Source organism: Vipera ursinii (assembly GCF_947247035.1).
Source record: "Vipera ursinii genome assembly, chromosome: 3".
Classification (NCBI taxonomy): domain Eukaryota; kingdom Metazoa; phylum Chordata; class Lepidosauria; order Squamata; family Viperidae; genus Vipera; species Vipera ursinii.
In genome coordinates, this window is record NC_139516.1 from 204,846,930 (window position 1) to 204,865,772 (window position 18,843).

Consider the following 18,843-nt stretch of genomic DNA (forward strand, 5'->3'; position numbering starts at 1 on the left):
CTCATAAAGATGACATTAAGACAAAAAAAGGAGCCTTGGTGGAACACTGGGCTAATGCCTCCCTAAGTAACACCAGCTGCCTGCAATTAGTGCAGGTTCGAGTCCTACCAGGCTCAAGGTTGACTCAGCCTTCCATCCTTCCGAGGTAGGTAAAATGAGGACCCAGATTGTTGGGGGCAATAAGCTGACTTTGTAATAATGCCGCTTGGGGGGGTGTATGAAAGCCCTAATAAGCAGGCATATACATAGAATGAAGGCTACTGCTAAGCACATTGATTTGTGCTTTTTAGATTGTAAGCCGCCCTGAGTCTTCGGAGAAGCGCGGGATATAAATGGGATTTTTATATATCTTTATATACCTTCTGAGATTCGAACCTGGGCTGATTGCACATTAGGCAGTTGTTTTTACCTCTTGAGCCACAGAAGGGTATGGCTGACTAATGAAAACTAATAAGTTTGAAATGCATTTCAGTCTCCCTTAATTCTTTGTTAGTAATTTACATAAATATATGAGCTGTCCGGTGTGACTACTGCCTGTTCGATGGCCTTCAAGATAGGCTGAAACAGGAAATAAAGATTTGCCCCATGTTTGGGGCCTAGCAAGGTAATCTAAATAGTTAACAAGTATTTGACACATATCTCCCCTTGCAGAAGCTAACAAAGCAAGAGAGATCCTGTGGCTCAAGAGGTAAAAACAACTGCCTAATGTGCAATCAGCCCAGGTTCGAATCTCGGAAGGGTATGGCTGACTGATGAAAACTAATAGGTTTGAAATGCATATACTTTTCCCCCCCTTTGGCTCTGTTGTTGCAAAAGGCATCATATTTAGACCGAGAAAGGCATTAATTCCCATACCCAATCAGCTGGGATTGCAGCTGCTGTTATCAGTCTACATAAGCTGAGCCTTAAATTGCAAGAGGTGTGCATGACAGTAATATATTGGAATTTTTCTTTTAAATTACACCTGTCACGGGGAGTGGAAATGCAGAGCCAATTTGAAAATTATTTACTTGAAAATGTGTAAGTGACGGATGGCAAATTAAATTTCCACATTCCCAACTCTTGTTGCCAGATATTAACACAGGAAATTGTTTAATTGATTCAGGAAGGTTTCTTTGCTAACAGTGTGAATATTGTGACCAATTGCTACCCTCCTCCCAAATGCTGTTTTTTCACAGCAAATGGGCTGTAGATTTAGAAGGAATTGCTATTTCAAGGTAGTTTTAATGTGGAAAAAATTTTTTCCATATGTTTTGCAGTGGTTGCTTTTAGTTTTTGCGATTAGGTCAAGGAGTAATCTCTGCAAATGAACAATGGAGTTTAATTGGAAATCACAACAGAAATTCATTTGGTGTGTTAGCCTCACATTTCGTGGGGAATATAAATGCTAATGAAAAATCCCCATCGAGGGCCATTTAATAGCCATCCAATTTCTTGCTCAAAATAGCTCCCTTTATTTTTTTTTCTACACATCCATAATTATTGGCTTCAGGAAACAGTCATGCAGTCAATGTGGAGAAACTCCAAATCTAACTGAAATATCCAGCCTAGTGTACAGAGTTTTGGATCCTGAAACGTCCAGAGGGAAAGACTAACTATCAACTGGATATGTGAAAAGGTTTTGAAGATCCAGGTGGTTGTTGATAACGTGTGTGAATTTTTCAGGGAGGGCCTAATTAATTCTTATTAACAAGCTCAGACTTTTTGCACAAGATGGAAATTTAATTGGAGCAGTGGGTCCTTTAGGCATGTTTGATGCACAGGTGCTACTTTGTATGGTCAGGGAGAGAGACTGGCTGAACCAGGGGTAGGAGCCAATCAGAATAGAGGTGGAAGGGACCTTGGAGGTCATCTAGTCCAACCCCCTGCTCAGGCAGGAAACCCTATACCATTTCAGACAAGCGACTATCCAGTCTCTTCTTAAAAACCTCTAGTGATGAAACAGGGGTCTTCGAACGTGGCCCTTTTATGACTTGTGGACTTGCAACTCCCAGAATTCTTCAGCCAGTGTGCCTGGCTGAGGAATTCTGGGAGTTGAAGTCCACAAGTCATAAAAGGGCCACGTTTGAAGACTCCTGACCTACCACTTCTGAAGGCAGGCTGTTCCACTGGTTAATTGTCCTCGCTGTTAGGAAGTTTCTCTTTAATTCCAGGTTGCTTCTCTCCTTGATTAGTTTCCATCTATTGTTCCTCGTCTTGCCCTCTGGTGCTTTGGAAAATAAGTTGACCCCTCTTCTTTGTGGCAGCCCCTCAAATACTGGAATACAGCTATCATGTCCCCCCTGGTCCTTCTTTTCTCTAGACTGGCCATACCCAATTTCTGCAATCATTCTTCCTGTTTTCATCTTCAGGCCTTTAATCATCTTAGTTGCTCTTCTTTGCACTTTTCCCAAGGTCTCAACCTCTTTTTTTTGTAATGTGGTGACCCAAACTGGATGCAGTATTCCAGGTGAGGTCCTACTAAGGATTTATAAAAGAGGAACTAATACCTCATGTGATTTTGATTCTATGCCTCTGTTTATTTTTTTATTTTTTATTTTTTAAAATTCCATTTATATCCCGCCCTTCTCCGAAGACTCAGGGCGGCTTACAAGCTTAGCAGTAGCCTTCATTCTATGTATATGCCTGCTTATTAGGGCTTTCACACACACCCCAAGCGGCATTATTACAAAGTCAGCTTAATTGCCCCCAACAATCTGGGTCCTCATTTTACCTACCTCGGAAGGATGGAAGGCTGAGTCAACCTTGAGCCTGGTGGGACGCGAACCTGCACTAATTGCAGGCAGCTGGTGTTACTTAAGGAGGCATTAGCCCACTGCTCCACCAAGGCTCAATTATACAACCAAGGATTGTATTAGCTTTTTTGGCTGCTGCCACACACGGCTGGCTCGTGTTTAAACGATCGTCCCTCTCACAGTTACAGTTTTTGAGCCAGGTTTCGCCTAATCTGAACGTGTACTTTTGGTTTTTCCTAGCCATGTGTAAAATCTGGCTTTCCTCCACACTGAAACTCATTTTGTTGGATAAGGCCCATTGTTCAAGATCTTTTTGGATCCCGATCTTGTCTTCTGCAGTGTTGGCTATTCCTGCCAGCTTAGCGTCATCTGCAAATTTGATGAGTTCTCCTTCTATTCCCTCATCTAAGTCATTTATATCTGAGGGAACACCTGCTGCCGGCATCAGGTTCCTTTCGTCCAGTGCGCTCCCACAGGGAGGGTCTTCTCAGGGTGCCACCGGTAAGAGATTGCCGGAGGGTAACACCCAGGGATAGGGCCTTCTCAGTGGGGGCGCCTGCCCTTTGGAACCAGCTGCCAGTGGAGCTGAGGACTGCCCCCGACCTCCGTTCATTCCGCCAGGGCCTGAAGACCTGGCTCTTCGAGCTCTCTGGCCCAGGCTGAGGATTAATCTTATTTTAACTGGGGTTTTATTTATGCAGGGACAAATGTAATTTTTTTAAAATTTGTTTTTAACTTTTGTATCTTGGTTTTTTAATCACCCTGTAAACCACCCTGAGTCCTTCGGGAAAGGGCGGTATATAAATGTAATAAAATAAATAAATAAATAAATAAATTTATGAAGATATTGAAAAGTACTGGGTCAAACAGGGAATTAGTCTGGAATGCTTATGTAGGCACAAAAGGGCAAGGCCCAACATCACTTGAATGCTGTTAAACCTTATCTAGTTTGGCCCAGGTGCCAAACACCCAGCCTGGGAAAATTCCTGTGTAACGAGCATGAGCAATAAAATAGCTAACTGAACTCTTTGCATGTGGATCTGGTTGTTGGCACCTAACAGTAGCTCCCTTATTCTAAATTTCATTTTATTCCCCTTGCATCTATTCTTTCTAAAAAAAAAATCTCATTGAAAAAGAAAGTCTGAAAAACACCGTAAGAAATTTGCTTTTGACCACAAAGCAATCTTCTAAAATACTTTTAGCATTCCTGTCAATTCTATGCCATCTGGAATTTAGGGAGGGTAACCCTTTTTTGCTGAAAGCATGGCGTTCCTTCCCAATGTCACTTTGATTGGTTCATTGTTATGCTTTGCGTTAGTGTCTGTAGCGCACCCGGCCTCACTGAACTGCCAGCTCACTTTTCAAATGCTTCAAAAGCTTTCTGACCCCCTTTGCCACTTGCCCCCCACTCCCAATGCAAAAAAAAATAGTAAATTCGCAATGGTGTTATGACTGTTAAAAAAGAATATTATATTCTACTGAATATAGGTAGTCCTTGACTTACGACAAGTGAGCCCAACATTTATGTTGCTAAATGAAACATTTGTTAAGTGAGTTTGGCCCCGTTTTACAACTTTTTTCTGCAGTTGTTAATTGAACAACTGCAGTGGTTAAGTTAAGGGACGTGGTGGCTCAGTGGGTTAAGACGCTGAGCTTGTCGATCAGAAGGTCGGCAGTTTGGCGGGTCGAATCCCGAGTGCCGCGTAGCTGAGTGAGCGCCTGTTACTCATCCCAGCTTCTGCCAACCTAGCAGTTCGAAAGCATGTAAAAATGCAAGCAGAAAAATAGGAACCACTACGGTGGGAAGGTAACAGCGTTCCGTGCACCTTTGGCATCTAGTCATGCCGGCCACATGACCACGGAGATGTCCTCGGACAAGCACTGGCTCTTCGGCTTTGAAACGGAGATGAGCACTGGCCCCTAGAGTTGGAAACGACTAGCACGCATGTGCGGGGGAACCTTTACCTTTACCTTTAATGGTTTAAGTTAGTAACATGGTTGACTTTGCTGACCAGAAGTTCGCAAAAGGGGATCACGTGTCCCTGTGACATTGCAATGTCGTAAATATGTACTAGCTGCGAAGTGTCTGAATTTTGATCACGTGATCATGAACATGCTGCTACAGTCATAAGTGTAAAAAACAGTCATGTCACTTTTTTTTCTCAGTACTGCTGTAACCTTGAACCGTCACTAAATGAATGGTTGTAAGTCGAGGACTACCTGTATTGTATATGCCAGAGGTCCCCAACCTTTTGGGCTCCAGGGACTGGTTCTGTGGAGAGAGGTTTTTCCGTGGACCAGATAGTGGGTGGTTTTGTGTGCTGCCTGCATCCCACGGATGGGGCTTTGCTTGTTTGTATGGACCAGTTGCTGGCATGCTGTGGTCCGGTACTGGTCCACAGAGTGGGGGCTGAGGGTCCCTGGTATATACAGCATGCAACATAATATTGTATGTTATATTATATTGTATTTGGACTAATATCCAAGCAACAGGAGATTTTGAAGAGGATTTATTGGCTTGGTGGATTTTCAAGGGAGGGAAAATATATATATATATATACACTACCCTTCCCAAGATAAGGGAAATGTACATGATGAAGTTGTGGCTGTATGCATGTGACCAATAATCTTCCAGGCATGCTCCCATCAGCCAAATAATGCGCACTCATTTGGGAAGCCACAGATATTACAAATCTTCTCTTGCTTTCTATTTCCTGTCTGGACAATTATTTCAGCTGGAGACCATTTACAATTAAAACTGTGAAGCATCTTTTTACATATTAACAAGACAGTTCTTAAGATCCACTGAGTAGATTTTTCAATGATAGGAACATGCAGCAGAATTTTTAGGTAGCCGGGAACATTGCTTCTCTTTTAAGATCACTAATGATCAGGTTTTAAATTTTAATTCCAAGAGAGCGGCACCATCAATTCACATATTTGGAGGTTTTTATTTAGAATGCATCATTCATCCCTTGTGCAGAATTAATTTAATCCAGCGATACTCGATACCAATTCAAGTTACTATAAGTAGGTACAGGAAAATAAGTTTTAGCTTCCAAAGGAAGCTAGTTATTTTTGAAGGACATATCCAGGTATTTATAAGCCTGTAATATTAGTTTTATTTCATATCTGTTGCAGAAGAGTGACTCATCAGGGTTTTTTAAAAAACCAAATTATAGTTATGAACCTAGTTTGCTCCCAATAAGATTCCTTTTCTCTTCCTCCTCCTGTCCCCAAATTCTAGCTCTAAGGTGGATAGTAATACATCACTCAAATCTAATTACACTGGCAGGATGGAAATAGCATAACCTGATGCAAAAATACATAGATATAGACTTCAGTGGCAGCAAAAAAAATAGATTTTGGTGACCAGAAAGTCTCTTCTGTACATTTACGATTTAAAGCAGCTGGAAGTAACTCCTGAGAACTGAGAATTGCACTGAATATTGTGGGAAGAGAGGATGAACACAAGGAGATAACGGCCTCTTTGGAAATCAAGGATGGCTTAGCTTTTAGCCACAATGTTTACTTTTTTATTTGTATTGCACCTAGTAATATTGTTTTGGTTGTGTTTTTTTTTACTTATTCGGAGTTGCTATGCGTTATGTGTGTTGGGAGTTGTGCATTATTTTTCCTGTCTTATTGTGGAGGTTTTACTCTATTTTTCTTTTTACTAGATAATGTTTTATTTATGCCGGTAACCCACCAGGAATTTCAATGTGATTCAGTGGCATATGTATTCAATAAATTTAATAATTTATTGTAATAAATAATGGGGAGGTATTAAGAGTTTATTTCAATTCTCGTTTTTTCTTTTCTTTAAAAAAAACATATTAAGTCTAGTCGACGACCTGTTGCATTCTATCTTTCCAGCAAAACTCCAGGGAAAACAGCTGGGTCACCACCGACAGTCAATAGTATGCTTGGACACAGGGTCTGGGGGGTCTGCCACCCCCTCCCCAACTGAGATTGTCTATTTCTATTTTAAAATCCAATTTATTTGGTAGAAGTTTCTTCAAAACCTTAAGACGTAATAGGCCACAAGAGTGAAAGTCTAAGCTGTTTTGTATATCAGATGATGGAATTTCTGCTCCTAATCACAAATGGGTGCCTTGATAATGTAAAAATTCAAGGATAAAAGAAGTCAGGTTTTCCCTTCTCTCTTTCTCCCTCAGAATTAATAATAATAATAATAATCGATCCCTGGTTTTAACCATGACCTGTTGGCATTGTTCCTCAGATGTTGCAAGGGCAAGCTCTTCATATGACTGGGTGCCAAGCATAACGTATCTTCTCTCTTCTCCCCTAAGCAAATTGAGAAGCAACATTCCCTCTTAGATCAGGGGTGTCCAACCTTGGCAACTTTTAAGACCTGTGGACTTCAACTCCCAGAATTCCCCAGCCAGCTATGCTGGGACTTGAAGTCCACAGGTCTTAAAGTTGCCAAGGTTGGACATCCCTGCCTTGGACAGTCCTGCTAGAATAACTGGCCTGGTGGAAACAATCTTGCTCAAAATCATATCTCCTTTTCTTTATGGACAGCAGAATGGGAACCACTTCTTGGAACTATGGACAAGATACTTAACACAGTTTTGCCTTGAGCCTCTTAGCATCCCTTTACCCCACTCTTCAAGGCGGCCTAGTAAAGGTTAGGCTTTCTGTAGACCAGCCCTAGGGACGCGGTGGCTCAGTGGGTTAGGACGTTGAGCTTGTCGATCAGAAGGTCAGCAGTTTGATGGGTCGAATCCCGAGTGCCGCGTAGCAGAGTGAGCGCCTGTTATTCGTCCCAGCTTCTGCCAACCTAGCAGTTCAAAAGCATGTAAAAAATGCAAGTAGAAAAATAGGGACCACTACGGTGGGAAGGTAATAGCGTTCCGTGTGCCTTTGGCGTCTAGTCATGCCGTCCACATGACCACGGAGACATCCTCGGACAAGCGCTGGCTCTTTGGCTTTAAAACGGAGATGAGCACCGGCCCCTAGAGTTGGAAACGACTAGCACGCATGTGCGGGGGGAACCTTTACCTTTACCTTTAGACCAGCCCTGGTGGACTCTTGTCAGGATGTGACTATAACCTCCCCTGAGGTGCCCTCAGGACAGCCAACGCATTTCATGGCAAATTTGTTTAGTTTTATAAAGACAGATTAACCACAATGGATGTGAGCTCTGGCTACTGAGCTGGGTTTTTCCTGGGGAAAAAAAAATGTTCAAACATTTGTCAGACAGAGAAAACAGGACCCCAAACTCCACTTTATCACTCTGTTTTTCACAGCTTCCTTGATGTGAAATGACTTCTCTATGGCTCCAAATTGCATTCATTATGTATTATGAGGAACATAACCCAACAGTATGAAACATCAATCAGAAATACAGTGGCCAAGTTCAGGGAAAAAAGAAAAAAAAGAAACAGGGAACGGGGAGGAACAGCAGAATAAAACTTCAGGGATGGTCAGCCTTTCCAAATTACCTTCAATTTATGCCCCCCCCCCAAAAAAAATACGTGGTAATAATAAAAACCCTTCCTTTGTAACAGGAACCAGACGTCTGAGAAAAGTACGGTGGCAGTTTTGCATCCTTGAGGAAACGGAAGGAGGTGAAATTAAAAGGTGAATGATCTAAAAGGGAAACCAGTTCCTTCAGATAACATTTTTGAGTCTTTGAAAACTCAATCCCGTTCTAGGTTGTGTTTTTTTTTTCAAAACTCACAAAGCAAAGCTCCTTTAGGAGATTAAAAGGGAGACTTTTTTCTCGTAGCGAGTTGGGAGCCAAAGGCAAGGAAGAAATAAGCTACGGAGCTTTATCCTTAGAAGCAGCTTCACTGCCTGGGACTTCTGTTTTGCCTGATTGTCCTTTTTCTTTTTCTTTTTTTCCCCTTCTCAAGAAGCTTTTCAAACTGTGATTAAAAGAGTCTTTTAAACTCTACCGTTTTCTTAAAGTGCATACAACACACCCGGATAGTTTTATCGAGCCCTGTGGCGTTTTGCCAATGATCCTCCTGGCTTTTTGGCTGCCGTCTCCTCACACAGATGTTGTTCAGGATGTTTATTTGATCCCTGAAGGATGTATCCGCATCGGTGTAATAAGAGGTTGCGGTCTCTTGAGTTCCTTAGGAGAAAGGGAAAGGGGATTTGTGAGAAAAAAAGGCATTCCCCCCCCCCAAAAAAAAAGAAATGGATTATGGCTCAGTATGTGTCAAAACACCTCCAGCAAAAAGGCATTAGAGGAGGTCCTCGACTTATAACCATTTGTTTAGTGACTGTTGGAAGTTACAGTGGCACTGAAAAAAGTGACTTACAGCCAGTCCTCACGCTTATGACCGTGGCAGCATTTCTATGGACACATGATCAAAATTCAGGCGCTTGGCATCCAGCATGCATTTGCAATGGTTGCCCTGTCCTGGGATCATTTGATCTCCTTCTGCAACATTCCCAGCTGGTTTCCAACCAGCAGTCAAGGGGAGAAGCTGGATTTGCTTAATGGCCATGTGATTCACTTCCAACTACAGGGATTCGCTTAACAACCATGACAGAAGAGGTCATATAATCGGGCAGGCCTCACTTGACAATCACCATGCTTAGCAATGGAAATTCTAGTCTTCATTGAGGTCGTAAGTCGAGGACTACCTGGAGTCCAATCAACTGCCACCCTCACATCTCCCAGTAGTGAAACACACAATGGATTAATAGCTACATGAAGCACCTTTTATGTTTGCTGTCAAATATACAATGGCAAACTGTTTAGCAGTGTCAGGAGGTGTCTAAAGGTTGAACCATGACAACTGAATCAAAGTTTGTAAACCTGAGACGTTTCGTTGCTCATCCAAGCAATTTCATCAGTCAGAGCAAAATTAGTTAGGGAAAGAATAGCTATAGCAATAGCACTTAGACTTATATACCGCTTCACACTGCTTGACAGCCCTCTCTAAGCAGTTTGCAGAGTCAGCATTTTGCCCCCCAACAATCTGGGTCCTCATTTTACCGACCTCGGAGGGAAGGAAGGCTGAGTCAACCTGAATCAGAGAGTCGTTGGAATGTACCAACTCTTGCCACACCAACGTCAGGGGTTTCTCCCAAAAATGGCTTGCAATATGTCAGTGAAGACTCAACATCCAGTGCCAGGAGGCTTACCTGCCTACTTACCTGCCCGGAGGACTTGATTTAGATGTCCTGTCCAGATTGCTCCAGCTCTTCCATTGGCTGCATAGCTTCTTGCACATAAACAATCAGTTCTGAGGCTTCTCCGCCCTGAGTATAAACGGTCACTGTTCCAATGCCTTCCACATCATCTGAGGAGACCACCAAATGATGCTGCTCGGCCAACTCCATCGAAGCTGGTTGCAAAGTTTCCTGAATCATCACGGTGTGATTAGCTGTCTCTTCCTCTTCGGTCACCTGTCAGAACAACAGGAAAGTTACAAAAAGCTTGCACAAGGGAGTTACAGTGAAGAGGAGCAAAACTTGCAAGACCAAAGGCCTAGATCCCATAACATGTCAATTGCTGGCTCCAGACTTCATGGAGTGTCAACTTCAAGGAAACAATAGACCAGAATTGCCTGCTTGACTATGGTGGGTGGTTAAGTCAAGCATGTACTGGAATGGCCACATATGGGCAAATCCATCACAAGAAGATGTTTGCTGGGTTTCCAGCTGGTCATCATTACATGGCAATTGAGCTGAGATGGCTTAGTGTGTTCTAGATCAGACATGTCAAACTCGTCACGTCACGCAACGTATTGGAGCTTTTTCGCCATTGCCGGCATGGGGGGGGGCGTGGTTTCCCAATGACACGTCCAGCCCACGGGCTGGCAGTTTGACACCCTGTTCTAGATGGTTTCTCTTTACGGTGGAAAACGAACCAGGAAAAACCAACGAGAAATAAATTCTTAAAGATTCTACAACTGGCTATTGAAGCGGAGAGCTCTGCAGACTTCATACAATAATAGAAGAGTTCTATATTTTTTTATATATATATATACATTTCTCTCTCTCTGGACCAGAAGCCACTGGTTTAAGCCATTGTAGTCCTTGACTCACAGCCATTCGTTTAGTGACCGTTCAAAGTTACAACAGAGCTGGAAAAAAGTGACATGACCAGTTTTCACACTTTACGACCACTGCAGCATCCCCATGGTTATGTGATCAAAATCATCTTTCCCAGCCGGCTTCCAACAAGCAGAATCAATAGGGGTAGCCAGATTTGCTTGATGACCCTATGTTTTGCTTAACAACCGCAGGGATTCACTTAACAGCTGTTGCAAAAAAGGGTCGTAAACAGGGGCAAAACTCACTTAACAACTGGCTTGCTTAGCAACAAAAAATTTGGCATCAGCTGTGGTCATATGTCAAGGACTACCTGTATTCCACACCAAGCACAAAGAAATGTATCAATGTCGACCAGAATTTAGGCTAGACTGTATGTAAGCATCTTACGCTTTTCTACAAGAATTATTTACTTATTCATTAAATTTATGTGCTGCCCATCTCACTGAAGGTGGCTCTAGGTCAGGAGTAGGCAACCTTGGCTCTTTTATGACTCGTGGACTTCAACTCCCAGAATTCCTGAGCCAGCCATGTTGAGGGGAAAGGGAGAGGTTTCCAAGCTGAGCCATGCTGGCTCAGGAATTCTGGGAGTTGAAGCCCACGAGTCATAAAAGAGCCAAAGTTGCCTACCCCTGGCCTAGGCGGCTTACAATCAATCAGTTAAAAATGGCAATATAAAACAGTTTGGTTTGGGACAAGGCCAAAAAGGTAGGTCTGGAGCTCACTTCTCGGAACATGATATTCCAGAGGGTGGGAACCACGGCACAAAAGACTCTTCTCCTGGATCTCACCTGCCAGGATCCCTTGACCTACGGGATCCACAGCAGGTCCCTTCTGCCATGCCAGTAGGGGCTAATCCCATTGGGCGTGGTAGCCTGGATCTATGCCACAAAGTGATAACCCACACCTTGAATTGGACCTGGAACCAAACTGCCAAACAGTGCAGGTTGCGGAATAGGTGTAACGTGGCCCATCCGAGGGCCTCAGAATATGTCAGTGCAGCTGCATTCTGTGTCAGCTCCGAATACTCTTCAAAGTAAGCCCCATGTAGAGCACATTGCAATAGTCCCAAGTATGAGAGGACCAGGCCTTGAGAGACTGAACACAGGGATGCTCCAGGAAAGGGAACAACTAGTACACGAGATATCGAAGAAAACAAACTTCTATTCCCTTACTGGAGGACATGACTTTAATACTAAAGGCAACCCTACATTTTCATGGCCCTAGATCAAAGAGGAGAAACAATAGGTCCCTACTTTCCAGTACACCAATTTCTAGAGGGACATCTCCCTCTCTCCAAATCTTCTCCTTTTGCTCTATCACCTATGATTCTGTTGCGCTTCCGAGGTTTTCTTTACGTAAGAGGTCTTCCTCCATTATATCCCAAAAAAAAAAAAACACACACACACAAGAGAATAAGACTTTTGTATTCTCTGTCGCATGTACGATCAGTTCCCAATCCCCAGAATGGTAATTTTCAAAGGTAACTAAAGCACCAGATACTACCAGGCAAGTCAGAAACGTTCATCCACTTTATGCTGTGAATTTTCTTTCCACACAGATGTGTAATTCCCATAATAGTTAATCTTGAAGAAACAACTGGCCTGAAACTGCAACTATAAACCACGTAAATTAAACATGCGGTAGACTAAGAATGAAAATATGGGATGGCCCAAGGCTTCCTTCTATCTCGCACATGAGCACCAAATCGAGCAAAGAATGGAAGAGGACAATTGTGCACTTATTTTATTTCAGAACACAAACACAATCATTTTGTGCCCAAAAGGCCTTTTATACGATATGCTTATATTCAGCACCATTTTAGGCGAACATGCCATAGTAAGATGTATCATAAAATTGATTTAAGCTGACTTCTTTGGGGCAGCAGAAAATACGTGGCTAGATTCGGATTAATTTATCATGAAAGAGCGGGAGAAACATCCAAGTATCACACTCCACAAAATGCGACCTAGCACGTCACAGGGACAGACACTGACAGACGAGCTGCATAGAGAAGGGATTCTACTTCTGATAGACATTCCTGTTCTTTACGTCAATACAGTTTGGGATGTCCTGTTTCTCAAATGAAAGATCACGAAGTGGAATCAGGATAAAAAAAAAGGCACACGTTAGCCTCGATAAATATTCACATATTGATATAGAAATTATCAACATGATAGCAGCTTCTTTTGTGTCAGGTGCAAACGATCGGGAGCATCTGTTGAGTTCAAAGCACAGAAGGGTTTATTATTGTTACCTATTGTTATGACCCAGATTGTCTAGGCCAGGGGTAGGCAACCTTGGCTCTTTTATGACTTCAATTCCCAGAATTCCTGAGCCAGCCACACTGAGGGGAAAGGGAGAGTTTCCAAGCTGAGCCATGGTGGCTCAGGAATTCTGGGAGTTGAAGTCCATGAGTCATAAAAGAGCCGAGGTTGCCTACCCCTGTGCTAGATTGAAGGGAAGGTCTATCTAATAACGTTTTCTCCTCTTGATAACAGACCTTCAGGCTTCTTCTGAAATTGGTATTTCGAAACTTGGTAATTTCTCTGCCACGGTTAGTGGTTAGTGGCTGTTATCTATCTTAAGTCTTGCCCAAAAGTCCAGTATCTCTAACACAACTTTTAAAAGCCAGTAATAATAATAATTAAAAAAAACAGAATTAAAATGTACATCTCAAGAAAGTTGGTTCTTCTTTCCATTACATCAACAGAGAGCCACTCTAAAGCTGAAGCCGAACATATTTTTTTAGTCCAGGATTTTAAGTCTGGAGTTGAATCCCCCCCGCCCCCCTTAAAATGGGAAAATTGTCACCTACAAACCAAACTCTGTTAAGTGCAAAAAAATTCTTCACAAATTCCTAGTGGCGCAGTGGGCTAATGCCTCCTTAAGTAACACCAGCTGCCTGCAATTAGTGCAGGTTCGCATCCCACCAGGCTCAAGGTTGACTCAGCCTTCCATCCTTCCGAGGTAGGTAAAATGAGGACCCAGATTGTTGGGGGCAATTAAGCTGACTTTGTAATAATGCCGCTTGGGGTGTGTGTGAAAGCCCTAATAAGCAGGCATATACATAAAATGAAGGCTACTGCTAAGCTTGTAAGCCGCCCTGAGTCTTCGGAGAAGGGCGGGATATAAATGGAATTAAAATAAAAAAATAAAAAATAAAATTGGGGGTATGGTATTCAGCATCAAACCCACTTCTTTAAACCTTATTTCTCTTCTCATAGAACGTAGAATAGAGTTGGAAGGGACCTTGGAGGTCTTCTAGTCCACCCCCTGTTTGAGCAGGAGACTCTATATGTTTTCAGATAAATAACTATGCAGTTTCTTTTTGAAAGTCTCCAGTGATGGAGCACTCACAACTTCTGAATGCGAGCTATTCCATTGGTTGACTGCTCTCACCATTAGGAAATTTCTCCTTAGTTCTTCTAGGTTGCTTCTCTCCTTGGTTAGTTTCCATGCGTTGTTTCTTGTCTTGTCCGTCAAATATTGGACCACTGCTATCATGACTTCCCTAGTCCTTCTTTTCATTAGACTAGACCAGGAGTAGGCAACCTTGGCTCCTTTATGACTTGTGGACTTCAACTCCCAGAATTCCTGAGCCAGCATGGCTCAGCTTGGAATCCTCTCCCTTTTCCCTCAGCATGCCTGGCTCAGGAATTCTGGGAGTTGAAGTCCATGACTCATAAAGCAGCCTAGGCCTAGGCCAGGGGTAGGCAACCTTGGTTCTTTTGTGACTCGTGGACTTCAACTCCCAGAATTCCTGAGCCAGCATGGCTCAGCTTGGAAACCTCTCCCTTTCCCCTCAGCATGGCTGGCTGAGGAATTCTGGGATTTGAAGTCCACGAGTCATAAAAGAGTCAAGGCAGCCTACATATCCAGTTCCTGTAACCGTTCTTCGTATGTTTTAGCCTCCCACTCATTTAGCCTCCCAATCATTCTTGTGCTCTTCTCTGAACTCTTTCTAGAATCTCAACATATTTTTGTACTGTAGCGACCAGAAATGGATGCAGCATTTCAAGTGTGGTCTTACTAAGGATTTGTAAAGTGGGACTAGAACTTCATGTGATTTTATTTATTTATTTTAATTCCATTTATATCCCGCCCTTCTCTGAAGACTCAGGGCAGCTTACAAGCTTATCACTCTATTAATGAAGCCTAGGACTGCATTGGCTTCTTTTGCAATAGCCTGCTATGTTAATGTTGGTTAGTTTGTAGTAACAATATCCCTTGCTTCATTTCTGATTGTTGTTCTCCTGACCTCTATAGGAATGACCCATAGGGCATCTGGGTGAAAGGTTGTGACTGAGAATAGGGTAGCTTACAACCACAATGGAGTATTTTACCAGAGATTGAGGCTGGCTATATTCACCCACAAGGATTTTGATTTTATCCCTCTCAAAATTCAAAATAGAATTCTCAAAATTCTATTAATAATAATGTGGATATTAAACCAAAATGTGACAACCACAGAGCAGAACCAAATTATGTATGTCAACATCCCTTCAAATACATTTTACTTGGAACAAGAAAATATTGACACTCAATCCTTCTTCAACATCCCCTGATTTACATAGTAAACATAATGAAAAAGAATCTTTTTCAGATGACACTGTTCATCTGAAGATCATAAAAAATGCATTTAACATTTTTTTTAAAGGAAAGAGTGTTGATTTCTTAAAACATGGCAATCCAATTCTTCCTTCCAAACCCCTTGCAAAATTAACAATATCTATCTTAGTAATTTTCAACCGTCTACAGAAATCAGTCAAAGATTTAAACTCGTCTAAGACGCTATTCAGTAAGAGAAATTTGCGAGCTTCAGAAATTGTTAATGTGTCAGGACCAAATTAAGAAGTCAAGAGATGTTAAAACTGAAAATACTGCCATTAGCTGCTTTAGGCCTCTTGTGAATGTGCTTCTCTGTGTTTGTGTGTGTCTATTTCTCCTCTTGTTCTGCATAGTTTTGTACATTATTTTGCAGTATTTGTAGATTCTGGCTGCTGGACATCAAAGCACAAATGGCTTAATGAAAAATATCAATGCAAAACAACACTACCTATGATGTTGGTCCATAAATTAGGCTCAAATATATGTTGGAGTAGTACAATTTTAACAAGCATGTAGCATGCAGAAAAGGTGGGGCCGACTTCCAAGGCATGGGGAAGAGCCATCCTCTACTCCTCACCCCATAACTTCTTGAGATGTAGAAATTCAAACAGTTTCACTCACAAAGTTTGGTTTGGGATAAGCAGATGCAATTCAGACAACGCCTTGCCCGGTATGTCCTATAGATGTGGTTCTATAGAAGACTTTGCAGATAGTAACTGAGAACCAGTTTGGTACAGTGGTTAAGGCACTGAGTTCTAGTCCTGCCTTAGTCATGAAGTCAGTTGGGTGACCTTGGGCCATTCACTCTCTCCCAGCCCTATAATAATAATAAAGTTGAAAGGGACCTTGGAGGTCATCTAGACTAACCCACTGCTCAGGCAGGAAACCTGATACCATTTCAGACAAATGGCTGTCCAGTCTCTTCTTAAAAACTTCTAGTGTTGGAGCATTCACCGCTTCTGGACGCAAGTTGTTCCACTGGTTAATTGTTCTAACTGTCAGAAAATTTCTCCTTAGTTCTAGGTTGCTTCTCTCCTTGATTAGTTTCCATCCGTTGCTTCTTGTCCTGCCCTCAGGTACTTTGGGGAATAGCTTGACCTCCTCTTTGGGGCAGCCCCTGAGATATTGGAACACTGCTATCATGTCCCCCCTCGTCCTTCTATTCATTAAACTAGACATACCCAATTCCAGCAACTGTTCTTTATGCATTTTAGCCTCCAGTCCCCCAATCATCTTTGTTGCTCTTCTCTGCCCTCTTTCTAGAGTCTCAACATCTTTTTTACATTGTGGTGACCAAAACTGGATGCAGTATTCCAAGTGTGGCCTTACCAAGGCATTGAAAAGTGATATTGACCAGAGTCAACACTGACACCCACACACAAGCGATAAACTGGCACTTTTAATTGGGCTGGAAACCTTCTGGTAAACAGTACAGGTAGCCCTTGATTTACAACCATTCAATTAGCGACTGTTCCAAGTTACGATGACATTGAAAAAAAAGGGACTCATCACTGTTTTTCACACGACCGTTGCAGCCTCTGCCTGGTCAGAATTCGGATGTTTTGATAATTGGCTCACATTTATGATGGTTGCAGTGTCCCTGGGTCACGTGATCTCTTTTTCCGACCAGCAAAATCAAGGGGGAAGACAGATTCTCTTAGCAACCATGTTACTAACTGAACAACTGCAGGGTTTCACTGAACGACTGTGTCAAGAAGGTAAAATGGGGTGATCCTCACTTAACTACTATCTAGCTTAGCAAAGGACATTTTGGGCTCAACGGTGTTCGTAAGTCGAGGGTTATTTGTAGAGCGACTTTGGAGCTAGTGCTATTCTGCTGTGGTGGGGTCCGCATCACTGGCAATCTGGCCACCGCATCCTGCATCACTGAATTACTTGCCGTCTTCTCTTCTTTTCTTTTTGTGTATGATAAAGGTAAATTTAAAAGGTAAAAAGGTAATTGCATTAATGATTCACCTGTGGAGATGGTTACCAGCATCAGATTCCTGGGTGTGCAGCTAACGAGTAGGCTGGCTTGGTCACTCAACAGTGAGAAACTGGTGAAGCAGGAACAGCAGCGCTTGCGTTTTCTGTGTTGCATGAGAAAAGCTCATCTTCCTTCCCCTGTCCTGACCACTTTCTACAGGGGGACAATCGAGAGCATCCTGTCATACAGCATCACAGTCTGGTTTGGAAACATCCCTGCTTCAGACAGGAAGGTGGTGCAGAGAGTGGTGAGGATGGCAGAAAAGATCATTGGCAGTTCCCTCCCTCCCATCCAGGACATGGCACAGAAACGTTGCTTGAGCAGGGTCCGCAAGATTATCTGGGACACTACACATCCTCTTCACAACCTGTTTTCCCTGTTACCTTCTGGGAGGAGAAGGCTCCGTGGTATCTGTAGCAGAACATCCAGATTCACCCATAATTTCATTCCACACAGCATTAACTTTGTGAACTCTCACGTTTCCTCCTTCCGTTATATATTCAAGATGGACAGTATTTAATATTTTATTGTTATGTATATGTAGGGGTGTGGGTCTAGACATATGTTGTATGTAGTATGTTCTAGGTGTGTGTCATGTATGTGTTTCACTTTGAGGGCGGGCAACTAAATTTCATTTTTGATCTGTGCCGTTGTGCCCACAGTAAAAAATAACAAGAAAGGTTATTTATCTATTTAAATTTAAAAATTGGAAAAATATAATTTAAAATGTGTGAGAATAAACGATCCCCTTCGGTGCTTCCTATTTGCAGTGGAAGTATCTCACTAAAATTTCATCCTTCCTCGATTAGACCAGGCCTGAATTTTCCAAGCTGATTCTCGACATCTCTCTTATATTTTTTTAAAAAACACAGACCGCTTTCTTTATAAAACAGATTCTGTAAGAAGCTGGAACTCTCTTGAGGTCTCTTAGCACCACAATATAAAAAAGATCTTGAGACTCTGCCAAGAGTACAGAAAAGAGCAACAAAGATAATTAGGGGGCTGGAGGCTAAAACATATGAAGAACAGTTGCCAGAATTGGGTATTGTCTAGTTTAATGAAAAGAAGGAATTGGGGAGACATGACAGCATTGTTTCAATATATGAGGGGCTGCCATAAAGAAGAGGCGGGGTGTGTGTGTGTGTCAATCTATTTTCCCAAGCACCAGAGGACAAGACAAGAAACAATGGATGGAAACTAACCAAGGAAAGAAGCAACGTAGAACTAATTTACCAATAAATCAACAATTGCCTTCAGAAATTGTTTGTGCCCCATCACTCGAGGCTTTTAAGAAGAGACTGAGCAGCCATTTGTTTGAAATGGTAGAGGGTGGCTCAGTGGGTTAGGACGCTGAGCTTGTCGATCAGAAGGTCGGGCAGTTTGGCGAGTCGAATCCCGAGTGCCGCGTAGCAGAGTGAGTGCCTGTTACTCGTCCCAGCTTCTGCCAACCTAGCAGTTCGAAAGCACGTA

The 18,843-nt window shown here is 42.5% G+C and overlaps 1 protein-coding gene across 1 annotated transcript in view; it reads right to left on the bottom strand.

Annotated features, from left to right (window-relative positions):
- Positions 1–7,649: 7,649 nt before the first annotated feature.
- ZFAT (zinc finger and AT-hook domain containing) overlaps positions 7,650–18,843 on the bottom strand; it is a 133,377-nt gene continuing 122,183 nt past the window's right edge. Inside the window, exons 16-17 of the mRNA XM_083360036.1 lie at positions 9,876–10,127; positions 7,650–8,841 (exon numbers count right to left, since the gene is read on the bottom strand). Of these exons, the coding sequence (XP_083216162.1) occupies positions 9,894–10,127 (234 nt within the window). The 3' untranslated portion in view covers positions 7,650–8,841; positions 9,876–9,893. The remainder of the gene's footprint in view (positions 8,842–9,875; positions 10,128–18,843) is intronic.